Raw genomic sequence first — 26436 nt, forward strand, 5'->3', positions numbered from 1 at the left:
ATTTCTTCTCCAGAGTGATGCTCCACTTGCGAGGTAACCGCGTCTCGGTCCCAAGCTGAAAGCAATGGTGGGCCGTCTCATACTCTGTTATATAGTTGACTGTGGCATCAGAGCTGCAACGCCCCTGTCCTATAAGCCGCGGTGGCCGCTGGGATTTGTAGTAGCGGACTGTCCTGGGATACAAAATGGCCGATGATGGCGGAAGGCTTCCTGGTGTCCAGCAACTTACAAATGGACCAATATTAAGCAAAACATTGTCCAACAGTCAATACCCATACGCAAAACGTTTTTTTCATTATTTTTATTCTGTGATTAAACTTTAAAACATCCTCTGTGGTCATAGCTTTTGTAATTGGTATTTCTGTTAAAAGAACTGGGAACTTCAAACATGGTGTTTCTGTTTTTTATCATAACAAAAAGACTTTCAGAAATCTTGCACAAGGAAGTAAAGGAATTGGGGACATACCCTTCCGCACGCTGAGTGAGTGCTGGGACACTGATTGTCAGTACAGCAAATTTGAACCTCCTCCTTCTTCTTTAGCAATCAGAGCAAATTAAATGCCAAAAACATGACAGCAGCAGAAATTTAGCATAAGCAGAGGGACCGATTATAGCAGTAGAGAAAGAGAAAACTTTGAGGGAGTGAGCAGAGTCTAGAACTTGCTTTAGTTTAGCAGAATAAATACAGCAAGGAAAATATGCATCGAACATGTCAACATTTGTTTAGGCAAATATACAGTACAGACCAAAAGTTTGGACACACCTTCTCAATCAAAGCGTTTTCTTTATTTTAATGACTATGAATATTGTAGCTTCACACTGAAAGCATCAAAACTATGAATTAACGCACGTGGAATTATATACTGAACAAAAAAGTGTGAAACAACTGAAAATATGTCTTATATTCTAGGTTCTTCAAAGTAGCCACCTTTTGCTTTGATTACTGCACACTCTTGGCATTTTGTTGATGAGCTTCAAGAGGTAGTCACCTGAAATGGTTTTCCAACAGTCTTGAAGGAGTTCCCAGAGATGCTTAGCACTTGTTGGCCCTTTTGCCTTCACTCTGCAGTCCAGCTCACCCCAAACCATCTCGATTGGGTTCAAGTCCGGTGACTGGGGAGGCCAGGTCATCTGGCACAGCACCCCATCACTCTCCTTCTTGGTCAAATAGCCCTTACACAGCCTGGAGGTGTGTTTGGGGTCATTGTCCTGTTGAAAAATAAATGATGGTCCAACTAAACGCAAACCGGATGGAATAGCATGCCGCTGCAAGATGCTGTGTTAGCCATGCTGGTTCAGTATGCCTTCAATTTTGAATAAATCCCCAACAGTGTCACCAGCAACGCACACCCACACCATCACACCTCCTCCTCCATGCTTCACGATGGGAACCAGGCATGTAGAGTCCATTCATTCACCTCTTCTGTGCCGCACAAAGACACGGTGGTTGGAACTAAAGATCTCAAACTTGGACTCATCAGACCAAAGTGCAGATTTCCACTGGTCTAATGTCCATTCCTTGTGTTCTTTAGCCCAAACAAGTCTCTTCTGCTTGTTGCCTGTCCTCAGCAGTGGTTTCCTAGCAGCTATTTTACCATGAAGGCCTGATTCACACAGTCCCCTCTTAACAGTTGTTCTAGAGATGTGTCTGCTGCTAGAACTCTGTCTGGCATTGACCTGTTCTCTAATCTGAGCTGCTGTTAACCTGCGATTTCTGAGGCTGGTGACTCAGATGAACTTATTGTCCGCAGCAGAGGTGACTCTTGGTCTTCCTTTCCTGAGGCGGTCCTCATGTGAGCCAGTTTCTTTGTAGCGCTTGATGGTTTTTGCGACTGCACTTGGGGACACTTTCAAAGTTTTCCCAATTGTTTGGATTGACTGACCTTAATTTCTTAAAGTAATGATGGCCACTCGTTTTTTTTTAACTTAGCTGCTCTTTTCTTGCCATAATACAAATTCTGACAGTCTATTCAGTAGGACTATCAGCTGTGTACTGTATCCAACTCCTGCACAACACAACTGATGGTCCCAACTCCAGTTATAAGGCTTGAAATCCCACTTATTAAACCTGAAAGGGCACACCTGTGAAGTGAAAACCATTTCAGGTGACTACCTCTTGAAGCTCATCAACAGAATGCCAAGAGTGTGTGGAGCAGTAATCTAAACAAATGGTGGCTACTTTGAAGAACCTAGAATATAAGACATATTTTCAGTTGTTTCACACTTTGTTGTTCAGTATATAATTCCACATGCGTTAATTCATAGTTTTGATGCTTTCAGTGTGAAGCTACAATATTCATAGTCATTAAAATAAAGAAAACGCTTTGATTGAGAAGGTGTGTCCAAACCTTTGGTCTGTACTGTATTTCTAATGGGGCTACTGGTATTAAATATAAACTATTTGTCAGTAACAATTGAAGTAAGCCACAGGTACAAATAACGAAAAATAAGTAAGTCTGAACTTAACTTATGCATAAAACTGGAATGACAGAGGGAATAAATATTGAACAAATGAAGAAAAGATGGTGCAAAGGGGCAGAGAAGCAAGACAATTTTGTTGTTCGTGTTAAAAAGAACCCTGACTCTTATCAGTGTTTCTCATAAAGTTTCTTACAGATGAGAAATCTGAATCCAGTTGCAGATAGGTTTCAAAAGACATGGAATTTGCTGGTAGGCTACAGTTTTTCCATGAAAACACTGAGTAATACACTCAATGCAAAGGTGTTTATGTACACTCAAGCTTCCACAGATGAAGAAAAAGGAACATTGAAGCTTGTTTGCTTGCTGCAGAACAATTGGACAAGAAAATGCATTGCTGGGAGATGATAGTCTTGTTAGATTTCACCAAACCTGAACACCTTGGATCTCATTGCATGCATCTTATTTGAATGAGGAATGGCATTGCACCCCATTATAGATGAAAGAAGGATACATGGAGAAATGTACCAAGACCTTCCTGGTAAGGAACTGAAGACAAAACATGGTTGGCCTTTTAAGCAAGACCACAATCCCCAAAACATAGCAAAGGCAACTATCAATTGGTTTCAGAGAAAATAAATAAAGCTGCCTAGATGGCCCAGTCAATCACCTGACTTGAACCAAATGGAAAATGTATAGAAAGAACAGAAGATCAGAGTGCATAGAAGAGGTTCTCCAGAAAAAAAAGATCTGAAGACCGTTTTTGTGAAGGGATTGATCAAAATCTCACCCAGACACTATAACTAAATTCTCCATACATGACATATAGTGAAATTGTCGTTACCACTAAAGGCTTTTTTACAAAGTAGTCAATTAATTTTAGTAAACTTCATGTCAGTTGCCTCATTAGAGATATAATTACAGAGAAAAATGTTTAAAGGTTATTTTCTTCAGTGTGAGTCTTTCTCCTTTCCTTTTTACTACTTTATTATTATTTACATTAAATGTTATTGTAAAATATTTAAATGTTTTTAACATATGTGGGGTTCCTTGGTAAACAATTTGGAAGCTCTTCTTGATTTCATGGCTGCACAGTTGTGAGCACTATTACTTTGCAGAAGCAAGGTCCTACAGCCTGCATGTGATAAATGGGTTCTTTATAGACTCTATGGCTTCCTCTCACAGTCCAAAACATAACAGTAAGGTTAATTAGCAACTCTAAATTGTCCTTAGGTATGAATGCGGGTGTGCATGGTGTGCTGTCCCAGGTGTACCTCACCTCTCACAAGAAGACATCTGGAGAAAGGCACCAGCCCACCCCCACCCCCACCCCCAGAGCCTGCAAGGATAAGCAGGTATAGAAAATGAATAGATGGATGGTTGCCTGATTTCAAAAGGTGTGTCACAGAGCTTCACTTCACTTCATATCCCATTACCTTCTACAAACTCACAGAGAGATAGGCTATGTGCGTTCTATCTGTTTTTGTCAATGAGGTTACAAAATACAGTCGCTTCATATAGAGGTTTAAGACTGTCGATTGGATTATAATCCCAAATAACACAAACGTAATGAATTTCATTTGATCAAACTTTTTTCATGTGGCCCAACATGTTCATGTCTGAATGTTAACTACAGTTAGGCTGTGAATGTCCTGCACTTTATTTGCCAGCTATTCAACACAATGAGAGACTTCCATTCATATTTTTTTCTCTCACAGATGCAGAGTCCTCCTCGCACAGAGATGCAGCACATATTCTGATTTTCTGTACCTTCCCAAACTCTGCCACAAATAAATCCATGTCCTTTTGTATGATAAATACCTTTTTCTCTTAATGTTGAAATGATCTTCTCCCCAGCTGCCCTTTTAGCCAGCTTAATACAGAACAGTGCTTGATTAATTCCCATCAGCACAACAATTTGGATCAAGGACCTTGATTAAAATGCAGAAATATGTTTTCCCATCTACTGTTAAGTTGAAACCTCAACCTCTGCTTGCCTGAGACTAAACAACTAAATGAGTCTGTCACCTCATTTAGTTGTTTATACCCTAAAACTATATGCAAAGTTTTAATGTTTCATGAATAAACATAGATACTGTATGCAATGTTGTCATCATGGTTACATCAATTTCTGTTTCATGACTCTGATATACTCTGAAATGAAGTGTGCTGCAGACATGTGAATCTGAAATGTATATCTTATCTTTGGGTTGGAGTTTACCTCACTTTCTGCATTTCTTTCTACTACAAACCATGCACTGCACCAAATCATTAATATTTCACACCTTAATGCGGTTTCCTTAATGAGTGGTGTGATCTGTAAAGTTCTTGATTGAAGGTGAAAGACATGTACAACAAGACAGCCTGTTATTTGCTCAAAGGTATGCTGTGGGTTTAGAAAAACTCTGACTGCCGGCCAGAACCACTCAGTCGAGCATGAACCCGCTGCAGTGTTAGCAGTAGTGTTTTTATGTAAGAGTGCCTCAGCTATCTTTTTAATTAATATCTGCCTTGAGGCGACTAGTTAGATACAAACAGAAAAAAAAACCCTGGGTGCATACCAATGGTCCGTTAATTCAGCAAGGGGTAAAACATTCCCTCTCTGGTCAAAATAAAAGTTAATTTGATGGAGTCTTCTTCAAATTCTAAATTATTCCATGAATAATTAACCTTGATGTAGCTGAATTATTTTTTTTGACACAGAAATTTGTAATCATAAACAATTAACTTAACTGCTGCCTTAAATATCAATGTAACTAAACAGCTTTTTCACAAATATAAGCAATTGAACATTCCAGCTCAAACATGTTATAACTGAAAATCAGTTATTTATTAGTTTAATTCAGTTCTTTTAAAGGTATAAGTCTGGATTTTATAAATAATGTGATGAAAGGTTATGAACCATTAATATCTTATCTGCATATGCCTCTATTGGCCTCTTCTTTGAATATAAATGCAGATGAGATGGAGCACGAGGCTGAAGCTTATGGCTAACTAGAGCTGGATCAAGATCAACGTGTGCTTCAAACATCTTAAAAAAAACTCAAAATTCATAATTGTCACAGAGGTTTATGTTAACAGAGTTTTGTGAACCTTTAAATCTTTGACACATTTGCATTAGATATTGGAGAAATCGGTGAATATGTACTGTACATAGAGATGGGACCCAGCCATGGATTTCAACATTAAACTCCGGTACGGACTCTTCTGGAACTTTCAAAATAAAGTGCATTTAACCTACTTCCGGCACAGCCAAGCAAACTGTAACAGCGGAGTTCCCATGATGCCACTGTCTGTACAAGAGCACCCCCTCTCCCACAAGTCTCCCTCTTTCCACTGCTCCTCTGTGGGACCAGGATGGGGGAGGCCCAGTGCGCTAATGTTTCTGCTGGCAAAAAGAATCTTCAACTGGATCCAAGAGTGTCATAAGATCACGCGATCATATGCACCAGTTAAGTACGAGTGAATAACTGTTTGTGTACCCAGTACTCATTCATAAAAAGGGGAAATTAAGGTATAAGCATTGCCTGACTCTCTCTGAGGCCTGCAGAAGCAAACGGTGCTCCAGAGAAGCCCTTGCAAAGACTTGGCCTCCCGGTCTGGAAGGAAGACAGCAGAAACCGCATCACCGTGTTAATGTGCAGTGTGGTTGGTGGACGCAATGAGCCGTCTTTCATCCACAGCTATGGAAGTTAGCTGGAAGCTGACTGTGGACGTTTCTTCAAACTTCGCCACCTTGGACAACGTTCCTCACCACAGTTCATGAGGTTAAGTGTTTGGGCAGAGAAATAGAAGGATTTAGATTGAAATGATCTAAACGTTTTTCATTTTATGAAGTTTGATTTTGTTTGTGTTGAACTCAGCTGTCTTGGTGCTAGCAGAATATCTGCAGCACACATGTTCAGTTTTTTGTTCTTTGTGTGTTTTTAAAGTTAAGACAAACTTTATTTAAAGGGTGATTTTAAACAGAACATTGATCATACCGCACCATCCGCGCTTATGCAGTTTAACCCTTTTATTAATCCTGGTATTTTAAAGGTATGAGTTGATTCTGGTGCTAAGCTATTAGCTTCTTTTGTTAGCTTCAACTGCTAACCGGTAAGAACACGTGCTTGCTACTAAGGAGTATTTAACAGAAAGGTTATTAGTTTTCAAGCTAGTGAATAATAGTTCCTGAACATCATTTACTAGATTTGAAAACTAAGTAAACACCATTTAGCCCCATTTCTCCAGAAAGATGTGGCTCTTTCCAAAATACTCCCTTAATATTTCTTTAAATATTATTTGAATAAATAAAGGCAGCTAATTAGACACCATTGAGAATTGCTCATCCAGAAGGTTGGTTTTATTCAGCAGATCATTATTTAAAACATTATTTTATTAAAATAATATTTTATCTGATCTTGCATTGTGAATGGTTGTCTAAACGTTTGCTGATTATTGCCTAAGTTAGTTCCAAGACTAACTTAACTTCACTTCCAGATTCCTCAAGATAATCCTTGGTCCTCAAACATAAACAATGCATGGTAATGTTGCATCACTCTTTTTGTCATGATTTTCAATCATCTTTAGTCTTCCCTATTATTTAATTCTGCTTGGTAGTTTAGTTGGATTATTTTAGCATAGTAAAGAGTTTGTTGATTGAAATATGTTTGACTTTGCGTTGACTTATTTTTGTTAATAAATTCTTGTATTTTAAGAAATTGTGTGAATTCATTCAATATATGTGCAGAGTTTATGCTGTTTAATAATGTCAGAGCTCGTCTCCCACCTTTCTATTTTGTCCTAATACCATCGCCTTACTGGGCTGGTATTCACAGGACAACCCTTAACAGACCGAAATATTATTTGATAAAATATTAATATTAAATAATATTCTCAGATTAATAATCACAACAATGGCAAATAGAGATAAGAGGCTGTGCACCACCTATCTTACCGAGTGAACGTCCTGAAAACATCAACTGTAATATGACTAATATAAAAGGAAGCACTGAATAAAGGCAAAAGTATTACAGTAGTTTCAGCGAAGACAATTGTATTGGTTTTTACTTTGCCTTATTTTTCTATGAGGTAGATACTCTGATCAGAAACACTTTACACATCCTGTTTAGTGTTGCCATCTTCGTCACCATGAGCCCCTCTATCTCCCCAAAGTTCTTACAGCTGAAATTAGACCTTCTTTACATTCACACCACAAAGACATTGTCATGTGGAAAACTGCTGCTGGTTTAACCCCTCACTGTCAGGGTGAGATGAAAATGCAAAATTCTCTAAGATAAATGGATTTTTGTTGCAGTTTTTGGTTCATTTACATTTTCTAATATATATATATATATATATATATATATATATATATATATATATATATATATATATATATATATATATATATATATACAGGTCCTTCTCAAAATATTAGCATATTGTGATAAAGTTAATTATTTTCCATAATGTCATGATGAAAATTTAACATTCATATATTTTAGATTCATTGCACACTAACTGAAATATTTCAGGTCTTTCATTGTCTTAATACGGATGATTTTGGCATACAGCTCATGAAAACCCAAAATTCCTATCTCACAAAATTAGCATATCATTAAAAGGGTCTCTAAACGAGCTATGAACCTAATCATCTGAATCAACGAGTTAACTCTAAACATCTGCAAAAGATTCCTGAGGCCTTTAAAACTCCCAGCCTGGTTCATCACTCAAAACCCCAATCATGGGTAAGACTGCCGACCTGACTGTTGTCCAGAAGGCCACTATTGACACCCTCAAGCAAGAGGGTAAGACACAGAAAGAAATTTCTAAACGAATAGGCTGTTCCCAGAGTGCTGTATCAAGGCACCTCAGTGGGAAGTCTGTGGGAAGGAAAAAGTGTGGCAGAAAACGCTGCACAACGAGAAGAGGTGACCGGACCCTGAGGAAGATTGTGGAGAAGGGCCGATTCCAGACCTTGGGGGACCTGCGGAAGCAGTGGACTGAGTCTGGAGTAGAAACATCCAGAGCCACCGTGCACAGGCTTGTGCAGGAAATGGGCTACAGGTGCCGCATTCCCCAGGTCAAGCCACTTTTGAACCAGAAACAGCGGCAGAATCGCCTGACCTGGGCTACAGAGAAGCAGCACTGGACTGTTGCTCAGTGGTCCAAAGTACTTTTTTCGGATGAAAGCAAATTCTGCATGTCATTCGGAAATCAAGGTGCCAGAGTCTGGAGGAAGACTGGGGAGAAGGAAATGCCAAAATGCCAGAAATCCAGTGTCAAGTACCCACAGTCAGTGATGGTCTGGGGTGCCGTGTCAGCTGCTGGTGTTGGTCCACTGTGTTTTATCAAGGGCAGGGTCAATGCAGCTAGCTATCAGGAGATTTTGGAGCACTTCATGCTTCCATCTGCTGAAAAGCTTTATGGAGATGAAGATTTCATTTTTCAGCACGACCTGGCACCTGCTCACAGTGCCAAAACCACTGGTAAATGGTTTACTGACCATGGTATCACTGTGCTCAATTGGCCTGCCAACTCTCCTGACCTGAACCCCATAGAGAAACTGTGGGATATTGTGAAGAGAATGTTGAGAGACTCAAGACCCAACACTCTGGATGAGCTAAAGGCCGCTATCGAAGCATCCTGGGCCTCCATAAGACCTCAGCAGTGGCACAGGCTGATTGCCTCCATGCCACGCCGCATTGAAGCAGTCATTTCTGCAAAAGGATTCCCGACCAAGTATTGAGTGCATAACTGTACATGATTATTTGAAGGTTGACGTTTTTTGTATTAAAAACAGTTTTCTTTTATTGGTCGGATGAAATATGCTAATTTTGTGAGATAGGAATTTTGGGTTTTCATGAGCTGTATGCCAAAATCATCCGTATTAAGACAATAAAAGAGCTGAAATATTTCAGTTAGTGTGCAATGAATCTAAAATATATGAATGTTAAATTTTCATCATGACATTATGGAAAATAATGAACTTTATCACAATATGCTAATATTTTGAGAAGGACCTGTATTTGTATATAGAAATATCCTAAAAATACAAGGGTACCTTTTTTTATGTTTCATTGAAAGTTGTTTTAGACACGTTACTGGACCATAATGTTAAAAATCAAACTGGACTTAAACAAACTAAAGTAAAAAAATTTATCAAAATCTAAGAAAAAGATGAATAAAAGAAACATTTTCTGTTTTGGCTCACTTTTGCCGATCCCAGGACCAGAAGAAGAGTTTAGTCCTGACTCTTTCAAACTAGCCATTCATTTCAGGCTCCTGGTCGAACCTGTATTTATACTAAATGAAGATGAAAAGAGCTTTGTACTGCATTTAAGACATTCTGGTGTGTGAAAACCATCAGGATAAGATGAGTTTTTGTAATTGTTAAGAAGACTACAAGCAAAAAAAAAGTTACAAACCGTGCTCCTATAACAGCAGGAATAATAGGAAAACAGCCATATGTGTTTCTGTAATTAACTGACTTGATGATGGCTCCCTATTGCATATGCAAAGCAACAGGGTATTGCCATTTTCTATTGTGTATAATTTTGTCTTGGGCAACAACACAAAGGTGATTAAAAACTAATTCAAAAGCAACAAACAGTACTAAAAAAATGTATTTGTCCTCTTGGGAAAGTAAACATTTCAAAGAAGGTCACACTTCCAATATGTACCACATTTTAGCATCCACTGCGTTTAATAGGCATACATTATGTGTTACATAAGATGTAATTTAACACAGCAAATGGGAAGCATAGTCTATCACTAAAAGACTTGAATCCTCAGAGCCAAGAGCTGAAAAGACTTCAGTTTGGTTTCTGAACCTAAACCTCGCTGAAGGGTAGAAAGCAAAATCTTATCTGTGAAGCATTAGTACACATAATTTCTACCACCAATTTATTTGCCTCTGAGCATTTAGAGGAGAGAAAATAAGGGAACAGTAATATTTTGTGTGGCTAAAATGTGAACTAATGTGATGAATTGAGAACTGCTTGCCCAAAGCCTTATTTGTGTGTGTTATTTTGGATATGTGGGGTGGGTGGGGGGTTATACATGCACTGGTTTCTTATTTTGGAAAATTTTCAATTCAGTTTTTTTTATATAGTGCCTTTTGAACATTTAACTTTGTACCTTAAATTGCAACAGAAAATATTTGCAACTCTTTGAAAGTAAGCTGATGCTTGTTAACTAAACAATGCAATTAGATTTGACATTAAAATGCTGGCTATGTCGAGATTTTTGAGAGAACAAAAGTATTTGGTATCCTGGGAAGAGAAAAATCTAATCAGAGCCATTCCTTCACTTCCTTCAATTCAAGTCAAACAAAGACAAGAGAAAACAACAATGTTTATTTCCTTTTTCTTTGCACTTTTATTATTATTTTTTACTTCAGATAGATCACAATGAACACAGCCTTTAGACAATAGCAGTTAAAATAATCCACACAAATAAAAATGTCTGCTCTTCTCATCAGCTGCTCATGGTAGGGTGGAGCCCTATGCTATCAGTGTGGGTGAGGGAAAAACACTGACATCATTGGGTGCTTATTAACAAACCAAAAAGGCATATTGTCTGGTTGTCTGTGTGTTTGTGAAGCAGTGACTGTCTGAGTCTGTGTGCACTCGCATCAGTGTGAGTAATAGACCAGAGGTGGTTAGCCACATTCAACAAGGCCCTTCCCTAGTCGCTTGGTAAAGCCAACAAGTCTCAAGTGGGCAAAAATATCACACTCTAGGCTTGGGTAATGCACTGCCAACAGTGTAAGATGCCTGTGTGTAATTAAACAATAATGAGAGACCTCACAGTACGCTCAATCTCTAAACTTCTGAGGCCAAACTATGCGTTGGCCCCGAACAGCAGCCTCTGATCTATTAAACAGCAAATAGCCTGAGAAAAGGGGGCCATGGCTTTAGAAAGTTCCTTCTATCAACTGGACCCTGCGCATTTCCTTACCCTTGGTTTGTAAGCGTGCAGACAGTGACCAGGGCAAGGGAACACCATTAGAGGGGACAGTCCTTTTAATTGTGACAGCAAGAGTGAAAACAATGAATCCTGTGAAGACTTTGCACCCCTGCTTTGATTAATGCAGAAGTAAAAAGGAAGAACAATAAAATAGAAGTTTGATCTGAGTTGGAATTAAATATTGAGGTTACAGAAGTGGAGATAGAATGAAACTAAAGAATATGTACAGAAATCAAGCAAGCGAGCACATAAATGAAGAATGCCTGTTCAAGCTAAGAAGTAGACAAATTAGCTAAACAAGGAAAAAATCATTAGGGCAAATAAGGAAGTCAAATTTGACTTGGTAATGTTTTTGCCCTCTCTTTCAGTGTTTATTTCTATTTCAGTGCTTATAAATTTACATGAAAGGCAGTGTGTTGCTTAAATGCACTGGTGTTTCTGAGTGTGTGCGATAGCATTTCTGTCTGCATCAAACCTGAAGCGCAAGCTGCAAATTTAACTGTTTGTGCTGCCTGTATAATGTGATCCCAAGGCTTGCTTGATTCATCCAGATATTTGAAATAAAGAATCATAAATATTTTGCTCCTCTGTCAAAGCCTCTAAGCCCCATCTAAAAACAGCCCTGTCTTTCTCCTGTAAAAAAGAGCAAGGGTAAACCTATACCAAATAGTTTCTAGATGAAAGTGAGAAAAAAAGGCAACCATCGCTTTTCCCCTCCGAGGAGAGTAAGCAAACAGCCAAAACGGAGAGAAGTTAGTGAATGAAAAGCAAAATGCAAAAATAAGTCAAAAAGAGGCAAAACAGAAGATAGAACAGATTATTGAATGCACAAACACAGAAAGTCCAAAAAAAAAAAACATGTATGTGATTTGCCAACATGTGTTATGTTTGCTGCTGAAATTCTACTTCCAACATATCTAGTTGCCACAACAGGTCACTGTTCCCTCTCATGGCTGCAGGTTATTTACATTTGGTGATTGTGGTTACATTTTCTAGAACACATCAAGTAGCCTACTGTTCTGTGTACCTTACTCAGGGATTTTTTTAAAAAGCACCCTGCGTTAGTATTTCAGACTGGCCAAAATGTGCCAAAATTCTCAAAAATAACCTTTTTTTTTTTTAAGAAATCCTGAATCCAAAGAAACCTGGTTGTACAAACCATGTACACAAACAGCGAACACGTCAAATCCAAAGAAACTTCAGATAAAGATTCAGATGTCAGGTTTCTCTGCAAAGTATGAGATTTCCAACATGAGTTAAAGAAGAAGTACATACATAAACTACACAGACTGTTGAAAAAGAACTTGTTTTGGTCCTTTACAGGAAATGCACATTCTGGTGGACCAGGGCTTAAGAAGCAGTCACAAAGCTCCACAGATACAACAAGCTCTCTGCAGAGACAGTAAGGCAGTTTCATGATCACCAAGGAAACCACTCCACTTTCAGTATGGCGGGTTTCTTTTCTCTTTTTTGGAAAGAAAGTAGAAACAGAATGAACAGGAAATATGCAGACTTACTATTGTTAAAGAAAAATGCTGCCTTATAAAAATTTGCTCAGTAAAAATAGTCAAACTGTCTGCTTTTTGTTGCTTTTTTGTTGTTGGTTTGAATCGTCTTCCAGATCAGCTGGCTCATTAAGCTTTTAACAGTTATTGTATTTGATCCAGCTGGATCTCAGGGTAAAAAGAGGCGACATCTCAAAAGCACTGAGGCCAGCCTGCCTGCAAAGATGCAGAATAAAGATGAAAAAAGGAAACACCAACAGAAACCCAAACTAAAGCAAACTCACAGAGTTCGACAGCTACTAAGGCAACTTTTGCCAAATACAATATAAGCCCATGTATATTGCAACACAACAATATATTAATTTAATAAAATACACAATATAGCTTTTGTACACATAACAATTTGGCTCAAATGCACAGAAATTGCAGTAAAATCAATAAAAAATGTCAGTTTTTCTGATGTAAACACATCTAAATCGGATACATATACACATATAATGATATTATGTATAGTGACAATGTGAAGGGACATTTTCTTGTTTTGTAATATTTTTGGATATTTGTCTTTGAAACAATGGCAGTGTCCTTTGCAGTTCTTTCCTCAAATACCTTACACCTGACCTCAGCTCTAGGACACTTCACTTAAAATTTTCTTTTTTTTCTTGTTATAAAATGTATAAATATTTCGCTGATATTCGGACAATATACATGGATTCATACATACAGTCATCTATATAACCAAATAGATATTATCTTTTCACAGCTGGGGAAAGAAATGTCCCTTTTTATACAACTTGATTGCCTTAAGGCATAGTCACACACATGATAATTCACTGTACACAAGGGACTAAAAGCTGATGGTGTACATGTATAAGACAAATCCACAGATGGGCAGTTGTGTGTGAGCATTCGTCTGCTTCGGCATGTTTCTGCATGTGGTGCGGCGTCAGCGTGTGTTAATGTGTTGGCCTGTGTGTCTGCTTAGTGATAGTGCACATGTGATGTCGTTGGTGCGTGCGACTACATTGCTCAGCAACATGAACATTTAAATAGAGGTGTGAGACAGACACAGCTTACACGTGTAGTTACAAAATGACAGGTGAGACATGGTTACACTGGTAATAAATCCGACTGAAACAGATCCAGCTGGTCCATAACAACCCCCCCACCCTACCCCAAATAAAATCTCTTCTGGTATAGATCTGGTCCAATACACGCTACACTTATTGTTTATTCATTTAAAATAAAAATAACAGCTAACGTTGTGTTGTGTATTCCTGTCTTTCACTGTCCGAATACATCAGCTTTTGTTTCTCTTTTTCCACATCGATTGTCATTTCAGACCATGAGTAGTCCTTTTTTATTCAGTTTCAATGTCCAACGCACAAAACAGAAATCCACCTACGCACACTTAAAAAGATATGTAGGATTTCACGAGAGACCATGAACAATACACATATGAGCTGGTGGGCACTTAGATAAGAGCTTGCGAGGTGCCAGAGGCTTAAACCCCCTGCAATTTGCTTAAGAATCCAAAAAAGTTTAGAAATTCAGAAAAAGTCAGATGTCAGTTCCTTTTTTTGTTGGTTGTCACATGACTGACATAATAAAAGTTCTTCTGTCCAGTGTTCTTACTTTTTCTATAACAAATACAGTGAAAACATCTGGTCACCAGAGTCATTTAACCTTTTCCATTTGTTTTGGTGACAGTTTTGGCATGAGAGTCCTTAGGATAGCAACAAACTCTGACCTTTATCTTCACACTTCATTTTGTTGCAGTCCTTTGAGTCACTTTCTCAGTGTGCCAGAGGCTTCACTTTCTCTGCAGTCCTGCAATAGTTTGTCGATGTCTCTCACCACCTGGTCAGCGTCCATTCCGTCGCGGTTTGAATCTGGTTCTGCCTGCTCCAGGACACACTCCATTTCACCTACTGCCTCCTGACTGATCCTGGAGCGGGCCTCTGCGAGTACCTTGGCCACCGGGTCTGAGGGAGGCAACAATGGGTAGACCCCTTGGTCTCTTGTTTGTTTAGCAGGTGACAGATATTGACCATCAGGTGGCCCATAGTGGACAGAGCAGCTGGCTGGGGGAGGTTTGCCCTCAGCCCCATCTGCTGGGCCTTTGACCACAGAGCACGGAGGCATAGTGGAGCAGCCCTTGGTAGGACTGCTGGAGGCTGAGGGTATCTCTTGCAGCAGAGGGCTGAGGGCTCGTTTTGCTTTCAGGTAGGGCTTGACGTTGGCTACCAGAATGGTGTGGTCGCGTCTCTCTTTGCCAAAAGTGCAGAATGTTTTCTTGCCATTGGTGTTGACAGTCTCATAGGTCTCTGTCTCTGCAACCACCTCCATCCCGGCCGGTACAAACATATTGTTGCGGTAGTCAACGCCTTCTGCCTGGTTTCCACCTGCAGGGAACTGAGGCATCCAGCAGCGGTCAGAATGGCCCAGTACTCTGCACTCCTCTGTGCAATTCAAACAATCCTCATCTGCAGACAAATGCAAAGGGAGGGGATGGATGGAGAAGAAAGCAACGTTAATGTTAATTGTGTACAAACAGAATTAAACCACACAATGTGATGGTAATTAAATCACACTAGTATTATATCCGGAGTAAACTGGAGAAGGAGTTAAAGCTAGAGAAGTAGAGCAAAAGCCAAAAGAAATCCTAAAAATAAAGGAAAGCCAACAAAAGATGTCCCATTCTCAGCACACGTATAAACACATACACATGTGCAATAAAGTACACAAGAGGCACACAGCTTTCCAAGAGAACTGGGAGACACCTGCTTGCATTTTCCAAAGCTCTGATCAAGGGGATGGCAGAGCATACAGAAAAGATGGGAAGGGAGTAAGAGAAAAACAACAACGGTTCAGGTTTGGCAAAGGCACAGTGGTGTTATCATAAATTCATGTCAGTGGGCTTTGAAGCTCTCCCTAGATAGAGAGCCTGTGCCAAATGGCTTGTGCTTCTTGCCTGTGTGTTTGTGCCTGTTTTTTTGTGCATGCCTTGGTCTTGCCTCACATGTGCATATATGTGCATAGAAGTGTGTGTTTCTCACTTTCATCTCTATACAGAAGGATGCACACTTTGTCTGATTATAGGAGTGTTTGTGACTGTGTAAACCAGATCCAAAACTTAGTTTAAAAAAAATAAATATATAAAAAAGCTGTTTTTTTTGCTCCTGATGGAAGAGAAGGGGAAACATTATGTGGCACAAAAGGGTTCTGTTGTATGTTGGACACATAGACAAGATTCCTACAAACAATGTAAAATGAAATGAATGAAACTAATGTCTTGTTTCTCACCACAATTTAGACATTCAGACTTCTAAATAGACTACAAGACATCAGAACAAATTGGACGGATATTAAAGAAACAGTCTGGATCTTTTGAAGTGAGGCTTGGTAAAGTTATCAGAAATAGTTCCCTTACATCTAGTAGTCTGATGTCATAACACTGAAAGCATGTCGAAATTAAATCTTCGGAGTTGTGAAATGCTAACACCCCATTTCTGCTGATTTTAGCTTTTAAAAAAAAAACTCAAATAAAAATATTTATGCCTGTGCTATATTAGTGGATTTTAGACATCAACATTTTCGCAGGAGATTGTTAAGTTTGCCTCTGTTTCTTAGCCAAAGAACTTCCACATTACTGCAGTGAATTTTGATCGGACGCCATCACTCATCAATCTGCTTTGTACACCATGAGGCCAGTAATTGTTTGAAGTTTGCAACAGGCTGTTATTTGTTTAACTGTATTACAAGTGGTATGTTCTTGTGCTTTTGTAGGTCTCATAGCTGTTGGAAGTGATCAGCTGACTGGGCAGTTAAGTAGTTCAGTCTACGTAAAAGACAACACTAATCAGGGTCTCTTGTAAAGGTGAAATATTTCTTGCGAATATAGCATTGTATCCCACAGATATGAGCAGTATCTGTTTCAATTGATTTAAAATGCTAAAATCAGATAAAACAGGGCCTTTTACTGACAAGTTGTTGGCCTGCTACCATAGTACTTTAATAATATAATAATATCTACCTACTAAATAAAGTCTACATTATTTAGATAAGGAAACTGTGAAAAATATTTTCACAGAAAACTCACTTAAAAGTCAAAACTAACTAACAGCAGTCAAATGCAAATATTGAATAAAGTCTCAGGTGTTGCCAAGCTCGGCACACAGAGCATGTTTTCAAAAATAGTACAGGATTTAAACATGTCACACAGAAAGAGTTCGATATGATAGTAAACTGGTCACATTGGACGATGAAAGATCACAGCCTGCATGAATTGCTACTGCAGCAGATATTGTGTCCGCCAAAAGGCTCAGACAAACATGTCAGTCAAACAATGCATTTACAGAAAGTTGTGGGTGTTAATGTGCTTAACATAACCATAGATTAACAGCGTCTGTCTCTGCTCCGCCTTTTGCTGCCATTCGTTCCAGTACAGATTTAGAAGCATGCGCAGACTATGAAATAAAAGCCTGTGATAAATGTGGAAATCAGACCAAAACAACTCATTCAGTAGAAGTTAAAACTGTTTCACTTTTGTTTTTTTTTGCATCCAGATATTGTTACTGAAAGTTTTGTTCAACAATGGGTGAGTACGCTGAGTAGAGAAGCTATATTTTTAGCTTATTTTGTTTTAATGCTTAATCATTAGGTTTTGATTACCTATCTTTATATATAAATATATAAATTTATATTTACATATAAATATTTGCAATATTTATTAATATAGTATGGCCTTTAAAAAAATCTAGTCTGTCTTAAGTTAATTATTTTGAAAATAAGGATGTTGTACTTGTTCAGTTTCCTGTTGGAGCAGTGTGATCCCAAATAGAATCGGGTCAAATTCTGCAGGATGGCTGAGTGCATGCCGCCGCCCTGCGCCACCCTGTGGAGGTAGTGTATATGCTCTCATTGACAATAAAGGGTGTGTAATTACTGCAGAGTGTGTGTGGTGCGGAGCGGAGTTGAGACAGATGTGTTAATTAGCCCTGAGAGTCAGATGCTGAAAAGACAGTGAGGAGAATGAGGAAAAAGGAAACGGTGGTAAATGTATGCATGGCTGGGCTAATCTGACATTGGTCGCAGCAGCATTCACAATGCAAGACGTTCACAGTGTTTCTGACACTGCTTAGGGCTGCACAAGATATTGTAAATTTATCATATTATCACTATATGTGACATAAATATCAAGAACTGATTGGATTGTGTATTCAGGCTCTATATGACAGCAATATATTTATTGATTTTTGTTTAATGCTGCATATATAGTTTTAGAAGGGAATTAAGGTCTTCTGGTAAGTCATTCAGAAATTAGACCTAAGTTGTTTCTTTACCAAAACAACTGATGTAACCAAATGCAAATTTTTCAATAAAACATGTTGAGATGGAAATAATGAACTATATTGTTCCAGTAGCTGAATGAAGTACTTACTACATGGTGTACATGTTTGCCATAAATACAATGTAGAAAGCCATTAACATTGTTTAGTTAGGTATTAATTTATAGCAAGTCATATCTTTATTGCATTATTCACTAACATTATCGAATATCACGTTTCACCTGACATGGGCAAAATATTGATATTTGTTCCAGGTCGTCTTTTGGTCATGAGAGCACAAATTGGTGGGTGCATCTTTCACACTGAACGACCACAGATTCAAGCTCGACCAGATAAATGTTTTTACTACAAAAGATCTTACAAGATGGCTAATAACTGCAGTGAGAATCTGTCTTTAGCTGACATGGTGTTTTAAATGTATGTGAAACACAAGTCTCTGCCACTTTCATGGGAGGTGAGGACTCCAGCAACACCCGCATTACTGGAAAGCAACTTCATTAACAGACTAAGGCGCTTTGGTGTGTGGTCTTTATCAGGGTCCACAGGCTGAAACACGGTCTGCTAATAAAGTTGCTTCCCAAAACCTGAAGTGTTGCTAGAGTTTTCACCTCACCAGAATTTTTACCCTTTCCATTGTTGGGACCACAGCCATAGGTTACAAAAAAAAGGCCAGTACGAACTTTTCTGGAACTTTCAAAATAAATCGCATTAACCTACTTCCAGCAGAGCCAGAAACGGAATAACAGCGGACTTCCTGTGACGTCACTGTCCAAATAAAAACCCCGCTTTTGCAACAAACTGACTTCTTCCACGCAGGTCCCCGGAGGAACTGGACAGAGGGACACAGCGGGCTAATGTCTGTTTGCAGCCAAATAGACATACCTCTTCAAACTGGATCCAAGAGTGTCATATGATCACGCGATCATATGCACTAAGTTATGTAGGAATGAATTGCTGTTTGTGTATCCGGTATTCATTCATGAACGGGGTAATTAAGGTAAAAACGTTGCTTGACTTTCTCTCTGAGGTCAACAGAAGAAAACTGTTCCAGAGAGTTCCCGGTAGAGACCCTGTCTCTACAACGCTGAGTGGAGCAGTTTTCCCGGTCTGAAGGAAGGACAAAGGAACCGCATCACCGTGGTTACAGCAGTAACGTGCAGTTTGGCCAGCCCGGCAGACCGAGACCCCCCCACACACAGCTACGGAGGTTAGCTGCAGGTTAACCCTTTGTTCACTGTGGATGCTTTCTTCAAACTTCGTTGCCCGGACAACTTTTCCTCAGCACGGTTCATGTAAGAGGTTGTGTTTTGGCCAGAGAGAGTAGTTTAGAATGAAATAATCTAAACATTTTTCGTTTTATGACGTTTGGTTTTGTTTATGTTGAAAACTCAGCTATCTAGTGCTAGCAGATTATCTGTTCAGCACATGCTCAGTTTATGTGTTCTGTGTTTGTTTTTTTTAAAAGTTGAGACAAATTTTATTTAAAGGGTGATTTTAAACACAGACCATGCTTATGCATTTTAACCCTTTTATTAATGGTATTTTAAAGGTATGTGTTTGATTCTGATGATAAGTTATAAGCTTCTTTTGTTAGCTTCAACCACTAACAGCTAAGAACATGTGCTTGCCTACTAAATATAATTTCCCCAAAATGGTTGTTATTTTTCAATCTAGTAAAATAATATTTCCCTAAATATTGTTTTACTAAACTTGATAACTAATTGACACAATTAAGCCCATTTCTCAAAGATTTGGTTCTTATTCAAAATAATATTTCTTAAAATATTATTTTAATAAATAAAAGCAGCAAAGTAAACACCATTGAGAATTGGTCATCCAGAAGGTTGGTTTTATTCAGCAAATCATTCTTTAAAATATTATTTTATTAAGATATTTTATCTGATCTTGCATTGTGAATGGTTGTCTAAAGGTATACCAATTATTGCTTAAGTTACTTTCAAGACTAACTTAACCTCATTCCAGATTCTTCAAGATAATCCTTGGTTCTCAAACATAAATAACATTGCATGGTAATGTTGCATCACTCTTTTGGTCATGGTTTTCAACCTTCTTTGATCAACTTGTTTATATTGTACATAGCCCATTAGTCTTCCTTATTCTTTAATTCTGCTTGGTAGTTTAGTTGGATTGTTTTAGCATAGTAAAGAGTTTGTTGATTGAAATATGTTTGACTCTGAGTTGACTTATTTTTGTTCATAAATTCTTGTATTTTAAGAAATTGTGTGAATTCATTCCATGTGTACAGAGTTTTGCTGTTCAATAATGTCAGAGCTTGGCTCATCCCTTATATTAAGTTTTTTATATAATTTGTCTTATGACTTCAGTGTGCTTTGTTACACACAATGTAGAAACTGAATGCACATTTACAATTGTTACTTGAATAGTTCAATTTTGTCCTAATACCACCGCCTTATTGGGCTTGTATTTACAGGACAACCCTTAACAGACCAAAATATTATTTAATAAAATATTAAAGTATTTATATTAAATAATATAATCATATTCATAATTACAATACCATCAGCCTTGGGAGTTGGTGAAGTTGTCCCAGAACTTTTGGATCTCTGCCACTTTTCATCCCATGTTTATCATCCTAGTTATTCTGAGTTATTTTTTACCTCCTCCTTTACGTTTTGTAAAGAATGCTGATGATAAAAGAACAAAAGCCCTCCATCACACACCTAATGTTGTTTGAAACTGAAATAAGACGTTGGAAATTCAGAGAAACTTGTTAATACAAGGCTTCAAGCTCGGATTTTCTTTAAAAGGCAACTTTTAATGGAGTAACAATGAGGCTACTTAGAACCCTGCAGTGTTTGAGCTACTATTCTCAACTAACTCAGGGAGGACAAAATTGCTGTTAGAAGCTGTAAAGTTATCTCATCAGCTCCATTATGCAATGCACAAGGCTCCACAGCATGGTGAGAGTGCGCTTTAAAGACTACAAACCTGGGACTAATACAATCTTTCGTTGATGCGAATGAGCAAGCAGAGTGGATGTGCTTGAGTGCACTTGGCTTGGCCATCTTAGTCTGTGTTGCGGGTCAGCAACACAGATTCCCGAGAGACTGCCCTTCCTAAGCTGTGGAGATGAGCTTAACACTTCACAAATGTTTGAAGAAGTCAAAAAGCGCTGGCAGGGAGAGCCTGACATTTCCCGTGGCAAGGCAGTCATCTGAAGAGGAAATAAGGTGAGCTGGAAAGGGGAGACTAGACCACTAAAAATGGACTACATTTAAATGGTGAATATGGTGAGTGAATGCATCTACACACACCGACTGAGAGGCATGCGAGTCTGAGGTTGTAAGAAAGTGATTTGAGATTTGACTAAGAAAATATAAGCAACATGTCAAAGCGCAGAGATCGATGATTTAGTCAAAAGACTGTGCATAAAAAATACAAACCTGAATGCTATTTTCAACAAGAGCACACTATTACTGAAATCCATCACCAGGGTTCAAAATATACAGCCGACATCTAACAATGCATATCTGTTGACAACCACTGCCTTTCACCCATACACTCACATACACACAATTAACTTTGCCCCTACAATGTCTTGATGCTCTAATGTGATTGTCCAATCAGCATATTAAAACATAAATAATCCATGCAGACATATTTCTCTCGATTTAGTTGGGAGAAAACCTCTGACAGATTATTCATGTTTCTGCTGCACGTACAACCTTGAGGCATTCTCCTCATATCTATGGCTAACAATATGACATATGAGAACAGGGGTGACATTCATCTCCCTCTCTTTCTTTCTCTCTCTCTTTCTTTACCCTGGCTCAACCTGCTCTCTGGGATGGACAGCAAAGGCCTCCACCAAGGACACATTTGCCTATGATTATTTGGGTATTGGTGGGCATGCTCTGTTTCTTCCTCTCCAGTTTCTCTGCACTCACATGCACTTTAATGCGTTCCGAATGGTTCAAGATAAATTACACTGACAGATACCCTAAAACATGCCATCATTTGTCCTAACTTAAAGCAGCTCTCTCCCGATAATCTGGTGTAGGGCAATAGTTACTCAGACAAATAATTTGACTCATTCTTTAATTTTAATTTACAGCAGATAATTAATAAAAAAGCATGATTATAAGAGCTTCATTACCTTTCATGCTGTGGACTTACTATTAAAAAGAACTCATATTAAAATGTCAAACGAAGAAGTGGTGTGGTCATTTTTTTATTTGCTTCTTTCACAGAGAGCCCCATTGGTGTCTGGGTAACAAACCGTAAAAACAACAAAGTGCATTTGCAAAGAGCTCGATCATGCTATCCATTCCTGTCTGCCTCTAACTGTACAGAGTGGCAACAGAGAGACGTTTTGCTACATTTGTTACGTCGTTTTTTTCTTCTTTCTTTTAAAGGGGTCTGAAAAGACAAATCCACTAAGCTAGAAACAACCAGAGGAATTTAAGCACAACGCTAACTGCTGGGAGAGGAATGTCGAGCAGAAACAAAATAATAATAATTCAAAGGTTTTTTTAAGGTTTGCCTGATTGTGGTCATTTTTGGCCTTCTTATAACTGCCTAATACATTTATGATTTCACTTAAACCTTTGAGTCTTCCAGTGTTTATTTTTTATCCAGCATCAAATGACTTAAGCTGGCCAAAAATTTGTCCTTAAATTTCAAGTCCCTCCCACAAAAAGGACATAACACCTTACCAAGATGTAATCAGAAGCCCAAGAAGTAAAAAATAATTGAGGCTGTGCTTCAAGACAAGTGTCACTAAACTCTGATTGAATCCCCTGATCAGGAGTCAAGAACTATTGACTGTTCCATCTCTATTGAAAACTATTGACCTGCATAGACCCATAAATGGAATCAAAACAAAATGCAAATATATGTACCAATAAATTTAAACAGAGTAAATCAAATTAGTAGTTTTATAGAAATTTTATTCAAAAGAAAAGAATAGTTTCCCAAATACGTCTAACCAGTGTAATACCAACATAAGGTACCAAAGGGAAATCTGTTAAAAATGTTAATTGTGCATTGAAACTGCATATACACTTGTTGGGATGTATGTCATTAAATTTGACTATGAATTCATCCACTACCAATGATTAACAAGATCAAAACAACAAAAATATAAAGTTTTCTGCCAAGGAAATTTATGTTTTACTCGCTTACAATTAGAAGACTGACCCGATCTCAAGGGCAAAAACCACTGCGAATTGGATGTTATTTTTGATTCAACTTCAGAAAGGAAAGCACTCTAATTTCTTATTTTATAGCATTTCCTCCAGCATTCTCAACACACATAAAGCTAACACAGATCAATATATACATAACATAATACACAATTATAAACACTATATGTACAATTTGGGTATCCACAAGCTTCTTACAATAGTTTGCTGAAAGTTTGGCTCATTCCTCCTGACAGATCTGGTGTACCTGAGTTAGGTTTGTTGGCTGCCTTGAATGAACACACATTTTCAGTTCTACCCACAAATTGTTTTTGAGACTGAGATCAGGGCTTTGTGATGGACATTCCAAAACATTGGCTTTGTTCTCCTTAATTCACTTTGTAACTAATTTGGCACTAGGCTTAGGGTCATTGCTAATTTGGAAGACCTATTTATATTCAAACTTTAACTTACTAGCTGATGTCTTGACATGCTCATTATTTCTAGATATTTACAATTTTTCTATGGACTGTACTTTAGCCAGCTCCACTTCACTCACCCCATTTTACAACCCTTTCCATTACTGACTTTTCTAGGCAGGTACTGGGTTTCTTAGTAAGTGCTCATCAGCAGGTCCCATAGGGGCTGAGCAGGGCTGAAATGTGTTGTAAACAGTCTCCTGTATTCTGATTGGTCATTAGCATGGTTAGCTGTGTGTCAGCGTCATGAGAAAGTGTTTGCCAAGGTAGCGGAGAGAATGACAAGCCACAGATTTTAAAGCACACCGTAGTGCCAGGATAATCTCAAAAAAGTGAGTGACAACAAAAATATTAAGGACCACAACGGCCAGAGCGGGTCACACCGTAAGCCATAGCTGTGGTTTGTCCCGCAAGTTGTGAATGGTAGGGTAGTATGGACTTGACATCCTCTCTGTTTTAAGAGGACATAATGTGCGACGGTCAGTGTTTATTTAAATTTGCACAGGACGTGATGCTGACAGCTTAAAGACAACCTCCAGCCTTTAATGGAAACAATATAGGTTTCGTGCAGAGAATTTGTGCTGGAACAGTGAATGGAAAAGACAAATGTTCTTTCTTCATGATTCCATCTATTTTGCACCAATAGTACCTGCAGTAAAACACCCATAAAGCATAATGCTGCAACCCATGTACTACACAGCTAAAATGGTGACCTATGGTTCACCTTTCTTCTTTAAATGTATTGATGGTCATTATGGTCAAACATTTCAATTTCAGTTTCATTGGACCACCACACATGTTTCCAAAAATTAGCATTTGTCATTTACTGCTTTTGAAAACTATAATCGGGATTCTTTTTTATTGGAGCAATGTTGTTTTAGTCACTAAGGGATCCTTTAATCCAAGTATAGAACTTGTTTCACTGTAAAATGACTCTCTCTTTCCAGCTTCAGCCAGCATCCTCAAAAGGTGTTTTTTTTCCTGTGTATTTGAGGTGTTGGCTTAAAATACCTCCATATCTAGTTTCAACTGTATAACATAACTTAAATATAACAAACAAAATTCTGAACAAAATGGCTGAAATCTGAAACTGAATGTACAAATTTTGAATCAAACAGTTGCTTAGCTAGTGATCATGCACAAACCTTTATCCATTATAATTACATAAGCTTCCATGCACCACTTTAGTATCACAGCAACCACCAAAACACTAAACATCGTTGAAACTTGTGAATGTAAAAGTCCTCTTGTGTTTCAGTGTGTATCATAAAACATGGTGTGATTTCCCTAAACAGCCTTTTCTCCACCGAGATGCCTGCCCTCTGGCCCTACAAGCCTGTCCCTCCTCGCTTTATTACCCAGGCCGGTGATTAATGTCCCTCTGTCACACACTGTGGTTCCCGAAGAGGAAGCGACGAGAGCTGTACTCACAGGCTAATGCTTGCAAACCATCAGCATTAAGCTGAACACTGGGTAAAACAATGGAGAGGTAATGTGTTCCATAAGTTTAAAAATGAAGTGAAACACTGCAAACTGATAACAATGGCAGTGAACCATTTCACCGTCATGCAGACATGTTGAGCCATTACACAGAGAATTATGAGCTGCTAAAGCAGACTACAATGGTGAAGAATTAACCAAGGTAATGAGTGTGTGTGTGTGTGCTTGTATTGGTGGGTGTATGTTGTGCTGTGTTAAATGTCCCTCAACCCACCTGAGGTGGACAGGAGGAGTGGCAGCTGACGAATTGAGCAGGGCATCTGTGACAAACCATGACTGCACCTGTTCACCTATGGGAGCTCACAGTGTGTGTTTGTGTGTGCTTGAGTGTGTGTGCATTATAGGTTTTTTTTTTATCTCCTCACCTACTGCTATCCAGCCCAGCTGAACTATGCCCCACCCCCCACCCAACTCTTTGTGCTCGGTTAACTAAATATTTGAACTGAGCTGATGAAAGACTCTCCAAATTGACAGGGCCTAATGGTTCAGCAAACATATTGTGACTTCTTGGTTAGGGACTATTTCACACATTTACGCTTTGGGTATCAGTGACATAACTGAGCATCTCCTTAAGTAGAGAATATTCTGATCAGACATAAAGGAATATTTCATATCACTTTCTGACATTTAGGCTAACTCTTTTAATTTTTCTCTACATAAAACTTGTTATTATATTCAGCTTTATTTTCAGGAAACAAATTTTGGAAAGGTGGATAATTGTTGTTTTAGTTTTTCTCGCTCAGAGCTGTGCGTTGAAAGCCAGCTGCCCTCTACTGTTTGTTTTGCCAGCATTATGTGAAGAAAGTGCTGTTCTTGTGTACTCATCACATCTTCCTGTGGTACCTGCATTTGTAATAGTCAAAGACTCTACTTGAGACCTGAAAAACACTACATCTGTGTCATAAAGTCATTCAGGTCATTTTAAATAACATTTTTGAACAAACTCTGCTTGCACATTCTTGTCCTGTACAGTGTTGTTGTCTTACCACTTGGAATTAGGACCCCAAAAAACTCAAGTTTGTTGTCTTTTTAGACCATACCACATTTTTAAAAATGTTTTTAC

The 26436-nt window shown here is 38.5% G+C and overlaps 1 protein-coding gene across 5 annotated transcripts in view; it reads right to left on the reverse strand.

Moving 5' to 3' along the window:
* Positions 1-26436, reverse strand: part of pcdh17 (protocadherin 17) — a 94555-nt gene that overhangs the window by 14209 nt on the left and 53910 nt on the right. For 3 of the 5 annotated variants that reach the window (XM_047362991.1, XM_047362989.1, XM_047362990.1), the window contains one exon: positions 10759-15364. The exons of the other annotated variants lie outside the window; for them this stretch is intronic. In XM_047362991.1, coding sequence (XP_047218947.1) covers positions 14667-15364 — 698 coding nt within the window. In that variant the 3' untranslated portion in view covers positions 10759-14666. Of the gene's footprint in view, positions 1-10758; positions 15365-26436 lie in introns of those variants that run through there. 5 annotated transcript variants of the gene reach the window in all.

The sequence above is a fragment of the Girardinichthys multiradiatus genome, chromosome 4 (assembly GCF_021462225.1).
Source record: "Girardinichthys multiradiatus isolate DD_20200921_A chromosome 4, DD_fGirMul_XY1, whole genome shotgun sequence".
Classification (NCBI taxonomy): domain Eukaryota; kingdom Metazoa; phylum Chordata; class Actinopteri; order Cyprinodontiformes; family Goodeidae; genus Girardinichthys; species Girardinichthys multiradiatus.